Source organism: Suricata suricatta, chromosome 4, assembly GCF_006229205.1.
Source record: "Suricata suricatta isolate VVHF042 chromosome 4, meerkat_22Aug2017_6uvM2_HiC, whole genome shotgun sequence".
Lineage (NCBI taxonomy): Eukaryota > Metazoa > Chordata > Mammalia > Carnivora > Herpestidae > Suricata > Suricata suricatta.
Window position 1 is genome coordinate 54385572 of NC_043703.1, and position 13914 is coordinate 54399485.

At 48.3% G+C, this 13914-nt stretch overlaps 1 protein-coding gene and 1 long non-coding RNA gene across 2 annotated transcripts in view; both read right to left on the reverse strand.

Annotated features, from left to right (window-relative positions):
- Nucleotides 1–2874: 2874 nt before the first annotated feature.
- LOC115290651 lies at nucleotides 2875–5881 on the reverse strand. Its single transcript, XR_003908182.1, has 2 exons — nucleotides 5567–5881; nucleotides 2875–2982 (listed from the first exon to the last, which is right to left on the reverse strand). It is a non-coding gene; the product is annotated as an uncharacterized LOC115290651 (long non-coding RNA).
- A 2212-nt stretch (nucleotides 5882–8093) lies between these two features.
- Nucleotides 8094–13914, reverse strand: part of SIAH3 (siah E3 ubiquitin protein ligase family member 3) — a 68251-nt gene continuing 62430 nt past the window's right edge. The window contains exon 2 of the mRNA XM_029938511.1: nucleotides 8094–8993. Coding sequence (XP_029794371.1) covers nucleotides 8328–8993 — 666 coding nt within the window. The 3' untranslated portion in view covers nucleotides 8094–8327. The remainder of the gene's footprint in view (nucleotides 8994–13914) is intronic.

Genomic DNA, 13914 nt, shown 5'->3' on the forward strand with positions numbered 1-13914 from the left:
ATTGTCCTTATCTATAGAGCGACTTTCCTGGGTTGGTGAAGAAACAGAGCTGGATGGTTAGGGAAGGAACAGCCTCTGAGTTTTGCCCAGCAGGCTGGACCTCCTGTCACTGTTTGCAGAAAGGAGGCCCATGGGGTGGCAGGTGGCCTTGCCTTCTGAATGGTCTGGAAGCATTTGGATGTTTTTGGGGTGCTTGATTTCCTGTTTGATTGTTTTAGTTTTAAAATTTGTAATTCCCAGAATTGTCTGTCAGGTCCAGTGTAAAAAAGCCACGATATGTCCCTCTCCTGTATATTAATGACAGCTGCCCTGGGACCCTGGAAGGGACAGAGAGAATGAGAGATCACTCACCTCCCAGATGGGTGGTAGTCCACACCCCCAACTTTGATCCTTTATAGCTGCTTTTCCCATTGGTCCCCTTGCAGAGGGCACGCAGAGTGTATCTTGTCTTCCTCTAGGCTAGTAAGAAACCAGTTCAGTGATTTCCTTTTCTCTCACCCCACAGGCAAGGCTTACATGGGGCTTAGCTCTGAGCTGCCGCAGAAAGTGTCTCCATAATCCACATTCCCCCGGGAGGGGGGAGGGGGGAAGCTGAAATGGTGACCCTGTGCTGGCATCTTGGGGAGATTTGCAGGATAAATAAATGCCTCCCTGGGGATTTGCTAGGTAACTCCCTGTCAGCGCTGGGGGCAGAGATTTAAATATGAATTACCATTCCAACCCGGCAGGGATTTACAGAGGAGCCCCTTCTGTGCTTGTGGGAAGATTTACACAGTCCTTTCACTGGGCATCATGCTACCGGCTGCGGGGAGGGGCGTGGGGGGTGTTGTCAGTGGGTGATGCTCAGCCCTAGGGATCATTCTGTGCAGGCCTCCAGCGGTGGTCCTGGCCATGGGTGGTGGGTGATAAGCTCTGGAATCTGTTGCACGGCTCCTTCTCTCCCTCCTCTGTCCCCATGGCCCTCTGTTTCCATCCCAGAGTGATGGAAGAATTGTTCCCTCTACTACTTGATAACAGGGACCTCCTACCTCATTTTCTTCTTCTATCCTTTTTGATCTCTGCTTCGTGTTTCCTGGCTTCTCCGTCATAACGAAACTGTAGCCACTTCCTGATCCCCTCTTTTCCTGCCTTCCTCCTTTATTTTTTAATAAAAAAGTTTTTTTTGATGTTCATTTATTTTTGAGAGAGAGACAGCACAAGTGGGGAAGAGACAGAGAGAGAGAGGGAGACACAGAATCCAAAACAAGCTCCAGGCTCTGAGCTGTCAGCACAGAGTCTGATATGGGGCTTGAACCCATGAACAGTGAGATCATGTCCTTAGCGGATGCTTAACTGACTGAGTCACCCAGGCACCCCTGGCATTCTTCCTTCTTACAGAAGGACCAGCTCTCTTCTTCAGGTCACTTCATCTGCTCTTTTGTTTTCCGTGGCTCTCTTTCTCACTGGTGAGCTCCACTCTGGATTTGAGGATTGAATGGTCAGCCATACCTTATAAAATCTCATGGAAGAAAGTGTTAAAAAACAGAATTCTGCGGCACCTGGGTGTCTCAGGCAGTGGAGCATCCAACTCTTGATCCCAGTTCAGGTCATAATCTCCTAGTTCATGGGTTTGGGCCCATGTCAGGCTCCAAGCTGACAGTGCAGAGCCTGCTTGGGATTCTCTCTCTCCCTCTATCTCTACCCCTCCCCCGCTCGCTCTCTCTATCCAAAAAAATAAACTTAAATAAAATTAGGATCCTGGGCTTCACTCTGGACCTTCCAAATCAGAATCTCTGGTTCTGGGGCCCAGAAATTAAGTTCTCCAGATTATTTCTTGAGGACACTAAAGTTTGGGAATTAAAGCCCCAGCTCCCAGAGTGAGGCCAGGGCTGGGTTTCCCTCCCCTGCCGAATCGCCCCAAGATGCCAGGGCGGGGTTACCATGTCAGGGCCCTCCCCAGGGAGTGTGGATCATCAGGATACTCTCTGCGGCAGCTCAGAGCTAAGCCTCATGTGAGCCTTGCCTCTGGGGTGAGAGAAAAGGAAAGTTGGGTGAATTTCTCCCTTCTTTCAGTGGAGCCTCGCTCTAGCACTGAGAAAACTTACTGCATGGCTTTGGGGGGATTTGTAGGGAAAGGGCAGATATCTGGGACACCGTGGGATGCAGAAATGTCCCAAGAGGGAACATGGCCTGAGATGACTTGGACCTGGCTTGTGAATATTCTTGCTGGCCGCATGGTCAGTTTGATCACTTAGATCAATTCAGGGCAGGGTCAGTAAGCCTATGTGGGGGCAGGAAACAGGTTCTGGGAATAAGGAGGTATGGAAGAAGATAGAGGATAATATGAATTGACAGGCCATCGGATTAGTACTCCTGCTCGATCCTGATCTTGCGAGTAACTAACAGTGGCCTGAAATTAAAGAATTAAACCATGAAACCTCCCTTGACAACTGATCCGATAGGCCCAAATTTCAGGGACACCGTTCTCAGGCGGAAGAAGGGAAGAGCTAAGATAAGGGGTACAGGGTGGAAGGGAAGGGGAGTGAAAGCCTGTCTCTTTCTTTGCAGTCCAGTCAGAGAGGCGTTGGTCCCCTCAGGGCTGCACCATACGTTGAAATAGTGTTGGGGACAAATTAATTGCCAGGGCTTTTATGCACCTCTACTAGCACTCTCTCCCTTACATCCAATTATGACGTTAAAATCAAGGCAAGAATGAAAAGGCGGGGGAAGATAATGAAACAGAAGTCAAATATGGCAGCTGGTGAATTTCTGATAATTGCTTTCCCTTGTAGCGTTTCATTTCTGTCCTCGCATGTTGCACCATAGCCCGTGGGGAGGAAAAAAAAAACAACAACCCCCCCCCACCACCAAAAAACAGCTCCAAAGGATCAAGGAAACAGTATCAAATGCAATTTAATGACACTTTTCATGGGAGACAAGGCAGAGATGAAGTAGGGTTTGCTCCAAGTTTGCTTCTTGCTGTCTTTAACACCATAAGAAAGCCTAGAAAAGTATATATACATCAATTCAGGGTAAGTAAAATGATTCTCAGTTTCTCTTTATTATGTTAATGCCTTAAAAAAGTTAAAAAAAGAGGGGAGTGTTTATCATTGAGTACTCAAGGTAAAGTATTTTTATACAATATTGGAAAAGACAAACTCTAACCCATGTAATAACCTGATGTGGGCAGGAAATAAAAATCAATGCTTATCTACAGCAGATCTCTTGGATCTCTTTTCAGTGAGGTTTTTTTTCAGCTGGCCATTCTCCTGGTGAGCACAACAGAGAACTCACTAGTTCTTGAAGGACATCTTCAGAGCAAATAATCTGAAAGTCCAGCAATCTATTGGGAGACTCTACTTTGGATGCTATTTGTAGCTGACCTTTTAACCGAAATTTTGTGATGTCTGGTCCATAGTTCCTTTCCTTTCCACCAGAAGCTGGAGCAGGTGGAAACTACAGCAAGCCTCATTTCTTGCATCCCTCATACTGAAACCACTGGAATCAGAGTGACCGACTCTCTGTCAGCCTTGACATTCTGCCTGCTTCCAGACAGTCAGCCTGGAGTTTCCTATGACTTTTATCTTAGCAGGAACCATGCCCTTAATTTGGAAAGAGTATTGGTTACAGTAGGCTGTAGATTGTAATCAGGATCCTTCATTAGGTTTCAATGGAGAGAAACAGAGCAGGAAAGTAAGGTGCTGGGTTTTGTTCTTCAAGTGCTATCCCTTGACTCATTGTCTTTTCTGTCTCTCAGTTTTGTGCTGTGTAAAGGTCCTATTTTGGTGGTAACACACTTTATGTGATGTTTGAAACCATAGCTCACTGTGACCTCAGATGGAGGATATTTCCAATCATTAATTCAACATTATATATATTTTTTTTTTCCCCAAAGTAAACTATTTCTTTAGATGACATTTTAGTCTACAGGTAGAGATAGGAAAGATGACCTGTAAGAACAAGCAACAGGATATTCCATTCTCATAGAGCTTGATTTCACTTTTCAGACTGAGGTGGCCAGTAGGCTATTTTCATGGAGCCATGACTTGCCCATGAAATTTACCAGGTAGAGCTTCCTGCACTAACAGCAATAGAGCAGGGTCTCGAGTAGGGAGAGCAGGGAATGTGCTTGAAGTTGCTTAGAAGTCCCGGACACCCTTCTACAGAACAGTTTGTGTTTTCCCAATAATTTTCTGTTCCTTTAGCTTGACTGTAATCTCTATCTTTGTCTTGTGGCCAATGGGATTTTATTTCTCCTTGCAGAGTCCCCTCTCCTCTCCTCCACGTTGCTCTGTGCATCCGAGATGTCTTGGCAATGGTGTGCTGTTAAATGTTTAAAAAAGCCCTCACTTATCATACTTGACAATATCCAGTGGTGTAAATGCTACTGCCACAGCCAATTTCAGGCTATTGCTAAGACTTCACTGAACATGGAGCTAGTAGCACATCTGTGTGTACTATGTTCACCAGACAATGACAATAATTGTAAGTAATCTCAAGAGCACAGAAAAAAGAAGAGTAGTGAAATAATTAGGAAGTGCTGAGTTTTTAGTATTTGTTAACTTTTGATTTTAATATAACTAATTATACATTTATATAAATTAATATTTAGTAATGGCCATGCTTAATCAGCTTTAGAATTCCTAAAACATTTAACAACTGGTATACAGACCAGGTCTAGCACACCAGCCTATCTTGGGCTGGGAAAAGTAAGGGGAAAAAGAGAAACGAAGGGGCACAATGAGTACTAAAAGGCTTCCATGCCATTTAGAGTTTCTGACCCTTGAGTCCATGAATTCATAGAAATACCACAAGCTGATATTGATCAGAAGTAGCCTGGACTTGGGAACAAGACACATGGGCTCCAGACCTAGCTCTACCATTTGCTAGCTTTGTGGCCTTAAGGAAGATCCGAACTCTCTCAGCTTAAATTTCTCATGGGTACAATAATGGTACTCATTTCAGAAGGTTGTTAGGGGGATGACATGAGATAATATTTTCAAAGTATTCAACCTACTGGGTCACAAGTAAACCCCCAAAAGTGGTAGCCATGAGTACCGTTATTGTTATTAACCTGGCCCATTTCTGAAATGTTCTAGGTAGCCACTATAGTGATAAGATGGATCTTAGAAGCAGATGCAGACAAAGACTGTTAAAGACAATCTTCTTTATATGGCCTGACCTCCATTTATGTCGGCACCTCCTCAAAAAACCAGTCTCACAAATGCCTAAAGTTGAAATACTGGTAACTCATTTCCTTCTGTAAGTGTGGCTTTCTCCCTAGGCTTTTAAAATGACTCCTTAGCAGGTGAGTCATTACGTCAGCACCTGAGTGTGAATGGCATAATGGGGTCCCAGCGCTCTTCACTGGGCAGACTCCTGGAAATCTAGGAGGACCCTGGGGTCGGGGATGATTTTTCCTGGTCCCAAAGACCCCACAGCTGGTTCCCACTCCCACCACCCCACCCCTGCTTCCAGGTTGACCAGTTCTTCAAGTCGAGCTGCTCCAAAAGCAAATCCACTCCAGTCTCTCCCCTTGACCACTCAGGTATCCCAGAACAGAGACCCAGTTGACCCTCAGACCTACAGCCCATGGATGAGGTGGGAATACTGCAGAGTATTTGGGGTATGTCTTTCATTTTCAAGAACAGCACATCTGTAGTCAGTTGGCTAGGTTCTAGTCATGGTCCCAACCACTTTATGTGTGACCTTGGGAAGGTCATTTCATGTCCTAGAATCTCTAATATGTTCTAGAATATTGACGATGTCAATAAAGATTAACCTGAGACTCAAGTGAGGGGGCCCTTTATGACTACAAAGCTGAACACAATACACTTTGTTGGTACCATTTTCAATTCTCTATTATTTTTTGTTTGCTCTTTTTTTCTTCCAATTCCTCACATGTGGCCATGGAGAGGCAGGCCTTCTTGGGAGCACCATAGATGGATGAAAATAAAACATTTCTACTCTTAATTCTAAACATTCCTAGGAACCAGAAATACCAGTTCCTATCTCGGGTTACTTATTCATAATACGGTCTTGTGTGCAGTAACAGTCATCTGAAGTTATTCCTAGTCTGGCTCAGGTAACAGCACGACAGGAAGGCAGAGGTGACGTCTGCAGGAATCCTAAGGCCTCTGTGAACTGTAACTGTATTCTTACAGAGGTTTTGTTTGTTTGTGTATCTGGGGCACCTGTGAGGCTACCATAAATGTTTCAGGGTAGTTGCATATCTCACCCAGGGAGGGACTGTGGCTTCCCGAGGTATCAAACTTACAGGCGAGGAGATCTGAGGTTTAGAGGCAAGGCCTGGGAATCAAGGAAGGAGCAAGTGAGCCAGTCTGTCCCAGCGCTGGTCAGCCAGCCTCAGCTTGATTCCTGGGCTGGGGGTGTGAGGGGGCAGCTGGTGTCCTGGACGATGTTCTGACAGAGCAAGCGGGTTACACCCCCTTTCCTTGGGACTGTGATTCGACGTTTGCCTCAGTGTGCGACGTGATGTTTATTGGCTCCCTTAGGGCTCTAACTTCACAAAAGTTTGGCCTCAGGGTCTCAGCAATTGCTGTGTGACTAGAGGGGGCTGAGTTATGAAACCTGCTGACCGCCACCACCCTTCTGGTGCCTGCAGTATGGGCTGGCAGCACAGGCGGCTGGAGGATTACCTAATTTGGGGGAGAAGGGTGTCGTGTCTCAGGATCCATTACTTTTGGTGAGGAAAAGACTGCTGTTGTGAGGGCAAGCTGCCTGAAACTAAGTACTCACTGGAGGCCTGCCTGGACGCAGCCACGATGCCAAGGGCACGGGCAAGGAGCAGTGTCTGCGCGGCAGAAGGCCCACTCAATTCTAATGAGCGTTGTGTGGGGTTTAGGCGCCATGCTTGTCAGGGACGAGAGTAGCCAAGGAGAGAACAAAAACAGCAAACGGCGGGGAGAAGAGGCCTACTGGGAAGGCTGAAAGGTATTCACCTCTGGACAGGAGAGACGAAGTCGATTAAACATGCCCACTTTCTTTAAATACACAAGAGAGAGACTTCCACAAGAAGGTGTTGAATTGTTGTGACAACCAAGTAAGAGAAAGCAGTCTACATAGAGGCAAGATGGATTTTGTCCCCGTTTCATTCATACTGCAACCGGGCACTGAATAGTAGATGACCAGTGACATGTGTGTGCTGAATGGGGCCCTTGGAGCATTTTGAAAGTAAGGAAAGGAAGGAGGACTCCCTATCCCCGCCCTAGGTGTATGAGTGACCTCTGACCTCCAGAGGTCAGAGGTCACGGGCACACCCTCCGAATTCCTTATGTTTGATGCTGAGTTGTGGCTCTGGTTTACTGAATATCAAGAGTAAAATGGGCCCTTGGCACGATACAAAAGTGTTCCACCCTAGTGAAAGGATTGATGGATTTTACAATTCGATAGTAAAACTCTCTGCGAGAGACCGCCCTCCCGGAGGTGGGAGATTAATTTTATCTTTTGTTTTCTCAGCTGCTTCTCTTCCCTTGCATCTTGCCTATTCTTTTCTCCTACTCACTCAACAGAGGGTAAAGAGGTTTTCAAGAAAGCACCAAAAACTTGAGGACTTTGATTCCAGAGCATGAAACAATGGCCCAGGCCGACAGCAAGCCCCCAGCAGCCCACCAACAGAGGGTTCAGCGTCTGTGCCCCCCCCTCCGAGCCCCAGGATCAAGCTGGAGGACTTGTGGCGTGGTGGTACCTCCAGCCTCGTTCCCTCGCCTGCAGAGGAGAGGCCCCTCCTCATGTCCAGGCAGCTTAGCTCTGACCAGAAGGTTCCTGGGAAGGTGTCAGAGTTGTGTCTGATTGGTCTGGAATATCACTCAGAGCTGGCCAGGTCCCCTTTCCCAACCTGCTGGGAACCCCAACCACACTTCAGGGTTAGCTTGGTCTGAAATAGACTGAAAAGAGAAGGCAGAAATGATTTGGAAATGAAATCTCCTTTCAACCCCGACAGTAGGCTTCGTGGTCTCAGTGGCTCTCACTCCCTGGGGAAGCAGTGGAGAAGGGACTTGGGGGTGGCAGGAAATAACCATTCTGATTGAATCAGATTAAAAATGCTCTAGCAAACTATACCGACAAATCAGCACAAACATCACACCAAGATCTTGAATCACAGGATGTTTACCTACTAAAGTGCCCATGGCAGACAAATACTAAATACCACAAAGTACCTGAGACAAAAGAAAAAAGGAAAGAAAAAGAAAGGAAGGAAGGAGGGAAGAAGGGAGGGGGGAAGAATAAAAAGGAGCCTGGAGTCCCGGCAGCCGGAGGTCCCAGGGTCCCAGGCAGAGCGTCTTGGTGGAGGGTGGCTGTGGGTGCACGTCCGGTGGCCTCTGGCCTCACATCTCGGCCTCTGCCGAGCAGGCCTCCGCGGCAGTGATGGCGATCCCGATGGCGAGGCTGCCGTTGTCAGAGAAGAGCTGGGCCAGCGAGGTGTTGAGGACGAGGCAGTCCCCATCGGTGATCACCGAGTCCACGCACTCCAGAACAGAGCGGGGGGTGGCCTCCCACTTGAGACGCCGGTGGTTTCGGTTGAGCTCCAGGCGGTAGGTGAAGCAGTCGGCCTGGGTGGGGGTCCCGATCAGCATCATGGTGGCAAAGAACTGGGGGTGCCCTTCGTGCCTCTCCTGTTTCCTGAGCACCAGCAGGAAGTGGTGGCCAAGGCAGGAGTGCATGATGATCCAGTCGGCGGGGGCAGGGAGGTGCATGTCCGTGGCCAGGAAGACTATCTCAGCTCCCTGAAGGATGTCAACCCTGTGCATCTGCCGCAGGTGGGGCACCACCACCTCCAGGCGGCCCTCCCACTGGCAGGAGAACAAGGGGCACATGCAGGGTGTCACCTGGGCGGCGTGCAGCCCCGCCTCCTGGTGGTGGAGGTGGTGGGGGCGGGCGTGGTGGCGGAGGTGGTGGTGGGGGCGGTGGTGGCGGTGGTGGGGGAGGTGGTGAGGGGGGAAGCCACCTTGCTCTGGTGCACTCTGAGTGACCGCGCGTCGGCTGGACACATACTGCGGGAGAGAGAGGAGAGTGTTAGTGGACGAGGCCAGTCTCTCAGCCTGGCTGAGACTCCCCAGGTGTGCCAAGAGTTAAAAGTGGGGTCCCCCAGGCAGGTCAAGAATGCCTTATTTCTTAAAAAACGACCTGGAGGAGCACGTGGGTGGCTCAGTTGTTTAGGCATCCAGCTCTTGATTTCGGGGCAGGTCATGATCTCACAGTGAGTTAGAGCCCCACATTGGGCTGACCGTGCAGAGCCTGCTTGGGATTCCCTCTCTCTCTGCGTGCCTTCCCTGCTCCCATAAGCACATCATGTATGCTCTCTCTCAAAATAAATAAACATTAAAAGAACAACAACAGAACGAAGGAGAACTGCCAGACTGTTTTCCAAAGTGGCAGCACCATTATATGGCCTCATCAGCCATGCAAGAGGATCCCAGTTTCTCCACGTCCTTGCCAACACTTGTGATTATCTGATTTGACAGATGCTTTAATGAGATACAATTAAATTGTTTAAAGGTCTTGCCAGATTTAGATGCTGAGACAGTGTTAAATCTTCTCCATGTCATATCATTTTGGTATAGAATTTAAATTTTCCCAATTAAAAATAGAAGCTCCCACAAAAAGTTCCTTTCACAAAAAGAGATTTTCCAAATCTAATAACATATTAAAAAAAAAAAACCTAAAAAAATTGAGGTAGATGTCTTGGGTGGTTGAGATTCTGAAAATTCAATCCAGGAAAAGATAATATTTATGTCTTTCTGATTCATTAATAAGATACTGAAACAAATAAGCAATTTCCCCTTCAACATGCATTATGATGGTCATTCATTATAAAGGTAAAAAACAATTTTTTTTGCTTTTTTAATACTGCTAATATTTTTGTGCAGGCATCAGAAGTTAATGGACTTCCTCCCCTCCCTTTCTTATCATTGATATTATTATTATTTTTTCAGGTTATTTATTTATTTTGAGAGGGAGGGAGAGAGAGAAGCCCAAGCAGGCCCCACACTGTCAGTGCAGAGCCCAATGTGGGGCTCAAACTCAGGAACTGTGAGATCATGACCTGAGCTGAAACCAAGAGCCGACTGCTTAACTGACTGAGCTGCCCATGCATCCCCATTGCTATTCCTGTTAGACCATTTCAGTCAGTGCCTATTTGTCCTTCCAGTGCTGCCGGGGGTCGTGCCGTCTTGGGTGCCCTTCCCCTGGGTCTTAAGGTGAGATGCAGAGATGATAATGTGCAGTTGGACCACAGTTCCCAGAGAGGGAGCCTCATCTGTGAGTCCCGGGACTCCCTGCCCCCCCCCCCCTGCAGCGGGCACATTTCTGCCCTGTTCCAGGCTCACTGTTCCAGAGCTTGAGGGCACCTTCTGATCAGATATCAGTAAGCACATATTGAATACCTTCTCTGGCCGGGCCATGAGGGTGCTAGCGGGGACAGCTGGGAGCAAGACAAACCGTGTTTCTGGCTCTGGGTGGCACAGACCATAGCGTGCGCCTCATTAATTGTGATTTTCGCAAGGGTCCTCCCTGTGACACACGGATACGATTCATATTTTTCAGTTGAAGAAACAGGCTTCCATAGTAACGTGCCCAGGGTTACAAAGCTTGTACGTGAAAGATCGGGATCCGGTTTTATACCTCCTGACTGAGACTATGCCCCACCCCCGCCCCCCACCCTCCCTGGAGCTCTCCCTGCCTCCAGCTCCTCCTCCACTCCTCGAGCACCCCGCAGGGTGCTCCAGGCATGAGGCCATCACCCAGCAGCTGGCCTCTGGGCGGACCTCAGGCACTGAGTCCCTTGTGCCCCAGCTCTCCAAGCCCTAACAGGACTGCAGGTGCCTTTGGCCCCTTGCCCCCTCCTCTCATTTCCCTTTGTCCCCAATGTGTAGAGGGTGAGGGTGAAGGTCTGCCTTTCACTTGCGCCACTGTGGCTCCCTGGGCTCAGAGGATGGCTAACGGTGGAGGCCTGGCTGGCTTCCCTTTCTTTAGGGTATACTGGGCCCCAGCCCCTCCCCTGCGTCCCCACCCCCACATGCTGTGCTGGTCGCCCCGTGGCCCCTTGTCACACCAGCTCTGCTCTGGGGTTGGTAGTTGCAGCTGCGGTGTCTGCGCCCTACCCCGGAATGCAGCCTGCGGAGTTGTGAGCTACAGGGCCTTTCCCATAGTTCGTGCGCTGTTCCTGGGTGGAAGCGAAAGGGCAGCTTGCCGTTGCCTGTCCTGCACCGCTGCCGCACCCCCGAGGGAGGCTGTGTTCCAGAATCCTGCTAGTGATGAGTCTGACTTCCCCTTTAGTGTTAAGTAGAGGAGGGGGACTGACTGGTATGTAACTTCTACTAAGAATTAGGCACTGTGGAACTTTGGTATTTTTTTTGCATAATGATTTCATTTAGTTTTTCACAGAAAAGATTAATTCCCCTTTAAAAAATGTTAAAAATTATATCTGACTTAATTCCTATCTGCCCGCTGGTGGCATGTACCATGTAGTCAGTGGTGAGGGGGAGTTCCTCTCATCCCTTGGGATTGTGCAAAAGCCCGGGGCTCACACACCGTCAGCCACATGCCAGGGTCCCCCGGGTCCCTCCAGCAGACTCAGGTCTGGCAGCAGATTGGCCTTGTGTGTGGAGCTCAAGGGGACCAGGTCACGACCTCTCATGGAAAGTCCCAAACACTGTCCCCTCTCCCACCCTCTGGAATCTCCTTTCTCTCACTTTGTCTTTACACAATCACTAGACTTGATCTTAGCCAAAAGGCCGAGGAGCGATACACACAATCACTAGAGAAACATACTATGTTTGTCTTGCAGATGAAGAAACCTAGAGAGGTTGAGTCACTTGCCCAAGGTGATGTGGCTCATAAGAGGTGTAGCTGGGAACAGAGCCTAGATCAGTCAAAGGTGACAGAGATCATAGACTGTGACTATCACAGGCTGGATGTCCGCAGACTCTGGTCTCACTGTTGACTCGTCCAGTAGCCCTGATTAAGTCCATTTTCCTATCGACAAAATATTCTCTCAAAGGGTGGTTTGGGGATCAAAGGAAATAATGCTTGTGAGACAGCTTGAATAACTACGTCAGGGATTACATCAAGATGGCATTTCCCTTCAGATGTGGGTTTGGGTGAGTACTTCTGGTGGCCTTCTGCCTCAGTCCATGCCTGCCTGTGTCTGTCCTGGTCAGATGACCTTTGCACTTGGACAGCACCCTGGACTGAGCACAGGTCAATGTAAGGGCCTGGAAACCACAATATTGCACTTGGCCCGGGGCCTCCTGGCCCAACCTGGAGACAGAACAGCCTGAAATTCCCATCTCAGAAATGTATTTCTGGGCTGGTTATTCTCCACATGCCCTTATCCAGATCCATTTTCCGTTTTCTGCATCCTGTTCTGTGCAGCTGATATCAGAGATGTGAAATCAGAGTAGGGAGGGAGTGGGGAAGAAATACCTTGACTTTCCTTTCTTCCCTCCCTCCAAACTCCTGCCAGTGCCTCCCATTGGCTAAACTCAATCAGAGACACCCCATCCCAAGGGAGCCCAGAGATGCACTCAACAAGGTCGAGTTCCCTTTGAAAGTGGTGCTGTGTGAGACGCACAGATGAAGAGGGAGGAGCGTCCACTCGCATGCAGATACCTGCATTCCCTCCTTTGTGACATTTGCTGATCTGACCAGGCTGGGCCTCCGAGGCTGAAATTATGACTAGGCTGATGGGGAGGTTTGGGGGGATAGATACATGCCCACAATTCATTTAGCCATTTGACAAAAATATATGCAGTTCCTCATATGTGCAAGGGGCTGAGAATCCCCAATGGAGTAAGACCCCTGTTCTGGCCTCAGTAGCTCACTAGGAGTGTGTATAATATAGAAGGCAAAGCAGTGGGGTCTCTGAGTACAAAGCAGGGGAAGTAGCTATTCTGGTCTGTGCAAAGTGACATTTACACTGGGCAAAGCACGAAGACTGCTCCATCAACCTAGGTCAAAGGTTTGCTGATGGGGCAAAGATCAGAAATGACAAGTTCCATGTGGCTGGTGGATAGAGGTCCTAGTGGAGATGGAGAAGAGGTGGCTGTGGTGCTGGAGAATAGCCAGAGGCAGCAAGATGTCACCAGTGCTCTGGGGAAGTCATTAAGGGGCCCAAGAGACACAGCTTCATGCATTAGAGCGTTCCTGTGTGCTCAGGATGGGGCCGGTGGCAAGTCCCCATGCTTGTCCAACCAGAGGACCTTAGCAGTGGCCGTTCCACCTAGAACCTCTGTTGCTTCCATTGGCCTCATCTCTCACCACCCTTTTCATTTTTTCATTGCTGCTGGGTGACAAAGCCCGGAGCATAATCTAAAGCCACTGAAGTGAATGACTATGCCAGTAGAGCAGGACACTATAAACTCAGGGAGCCCGTGCATTTGCTGTGCCCCAAGAAGGCTGTAAGAATAAACCAAGTCGTAATTCTTCACTTCTTCCTGCTCCATTTTCTGATGCAAAATACGTTTCAATTAAATGATCTTCGGGTGAGTGAGGTCACAGGGCTTCTGGCAGGGAGAAAGGATTCTTTTAATTGGCAAAATGCTAATCATTTTAGAAAATGAATTCTAATCTTCCCATCTAATACAGTGGATATGTGAGTAATTACTTTCCTTCCCTAAACTGTTAATGCAACATTAGTGATTACGCTAATTAAAACTAATGAACTCTTACAGGCTGATAAACTCCTCAGTCAGTCAGCAGATGCCTTCCTCCCATTGGCTGTATTTAACTTCCCATTTGGAAGAGAGATCTTGAATTAACCTTTAGAATAATGTGCAGAATTGGGTTTAGAAGTGTTAGGCTTTATGGACTGGGTATAATTCTTTCCCCTAGCATTAGTGAGACCATTTCCACTGAGGGTGTAATTGAATTTAAAAAACGCCTTCCTTAATTTGATCAGCCACACTCCTATAA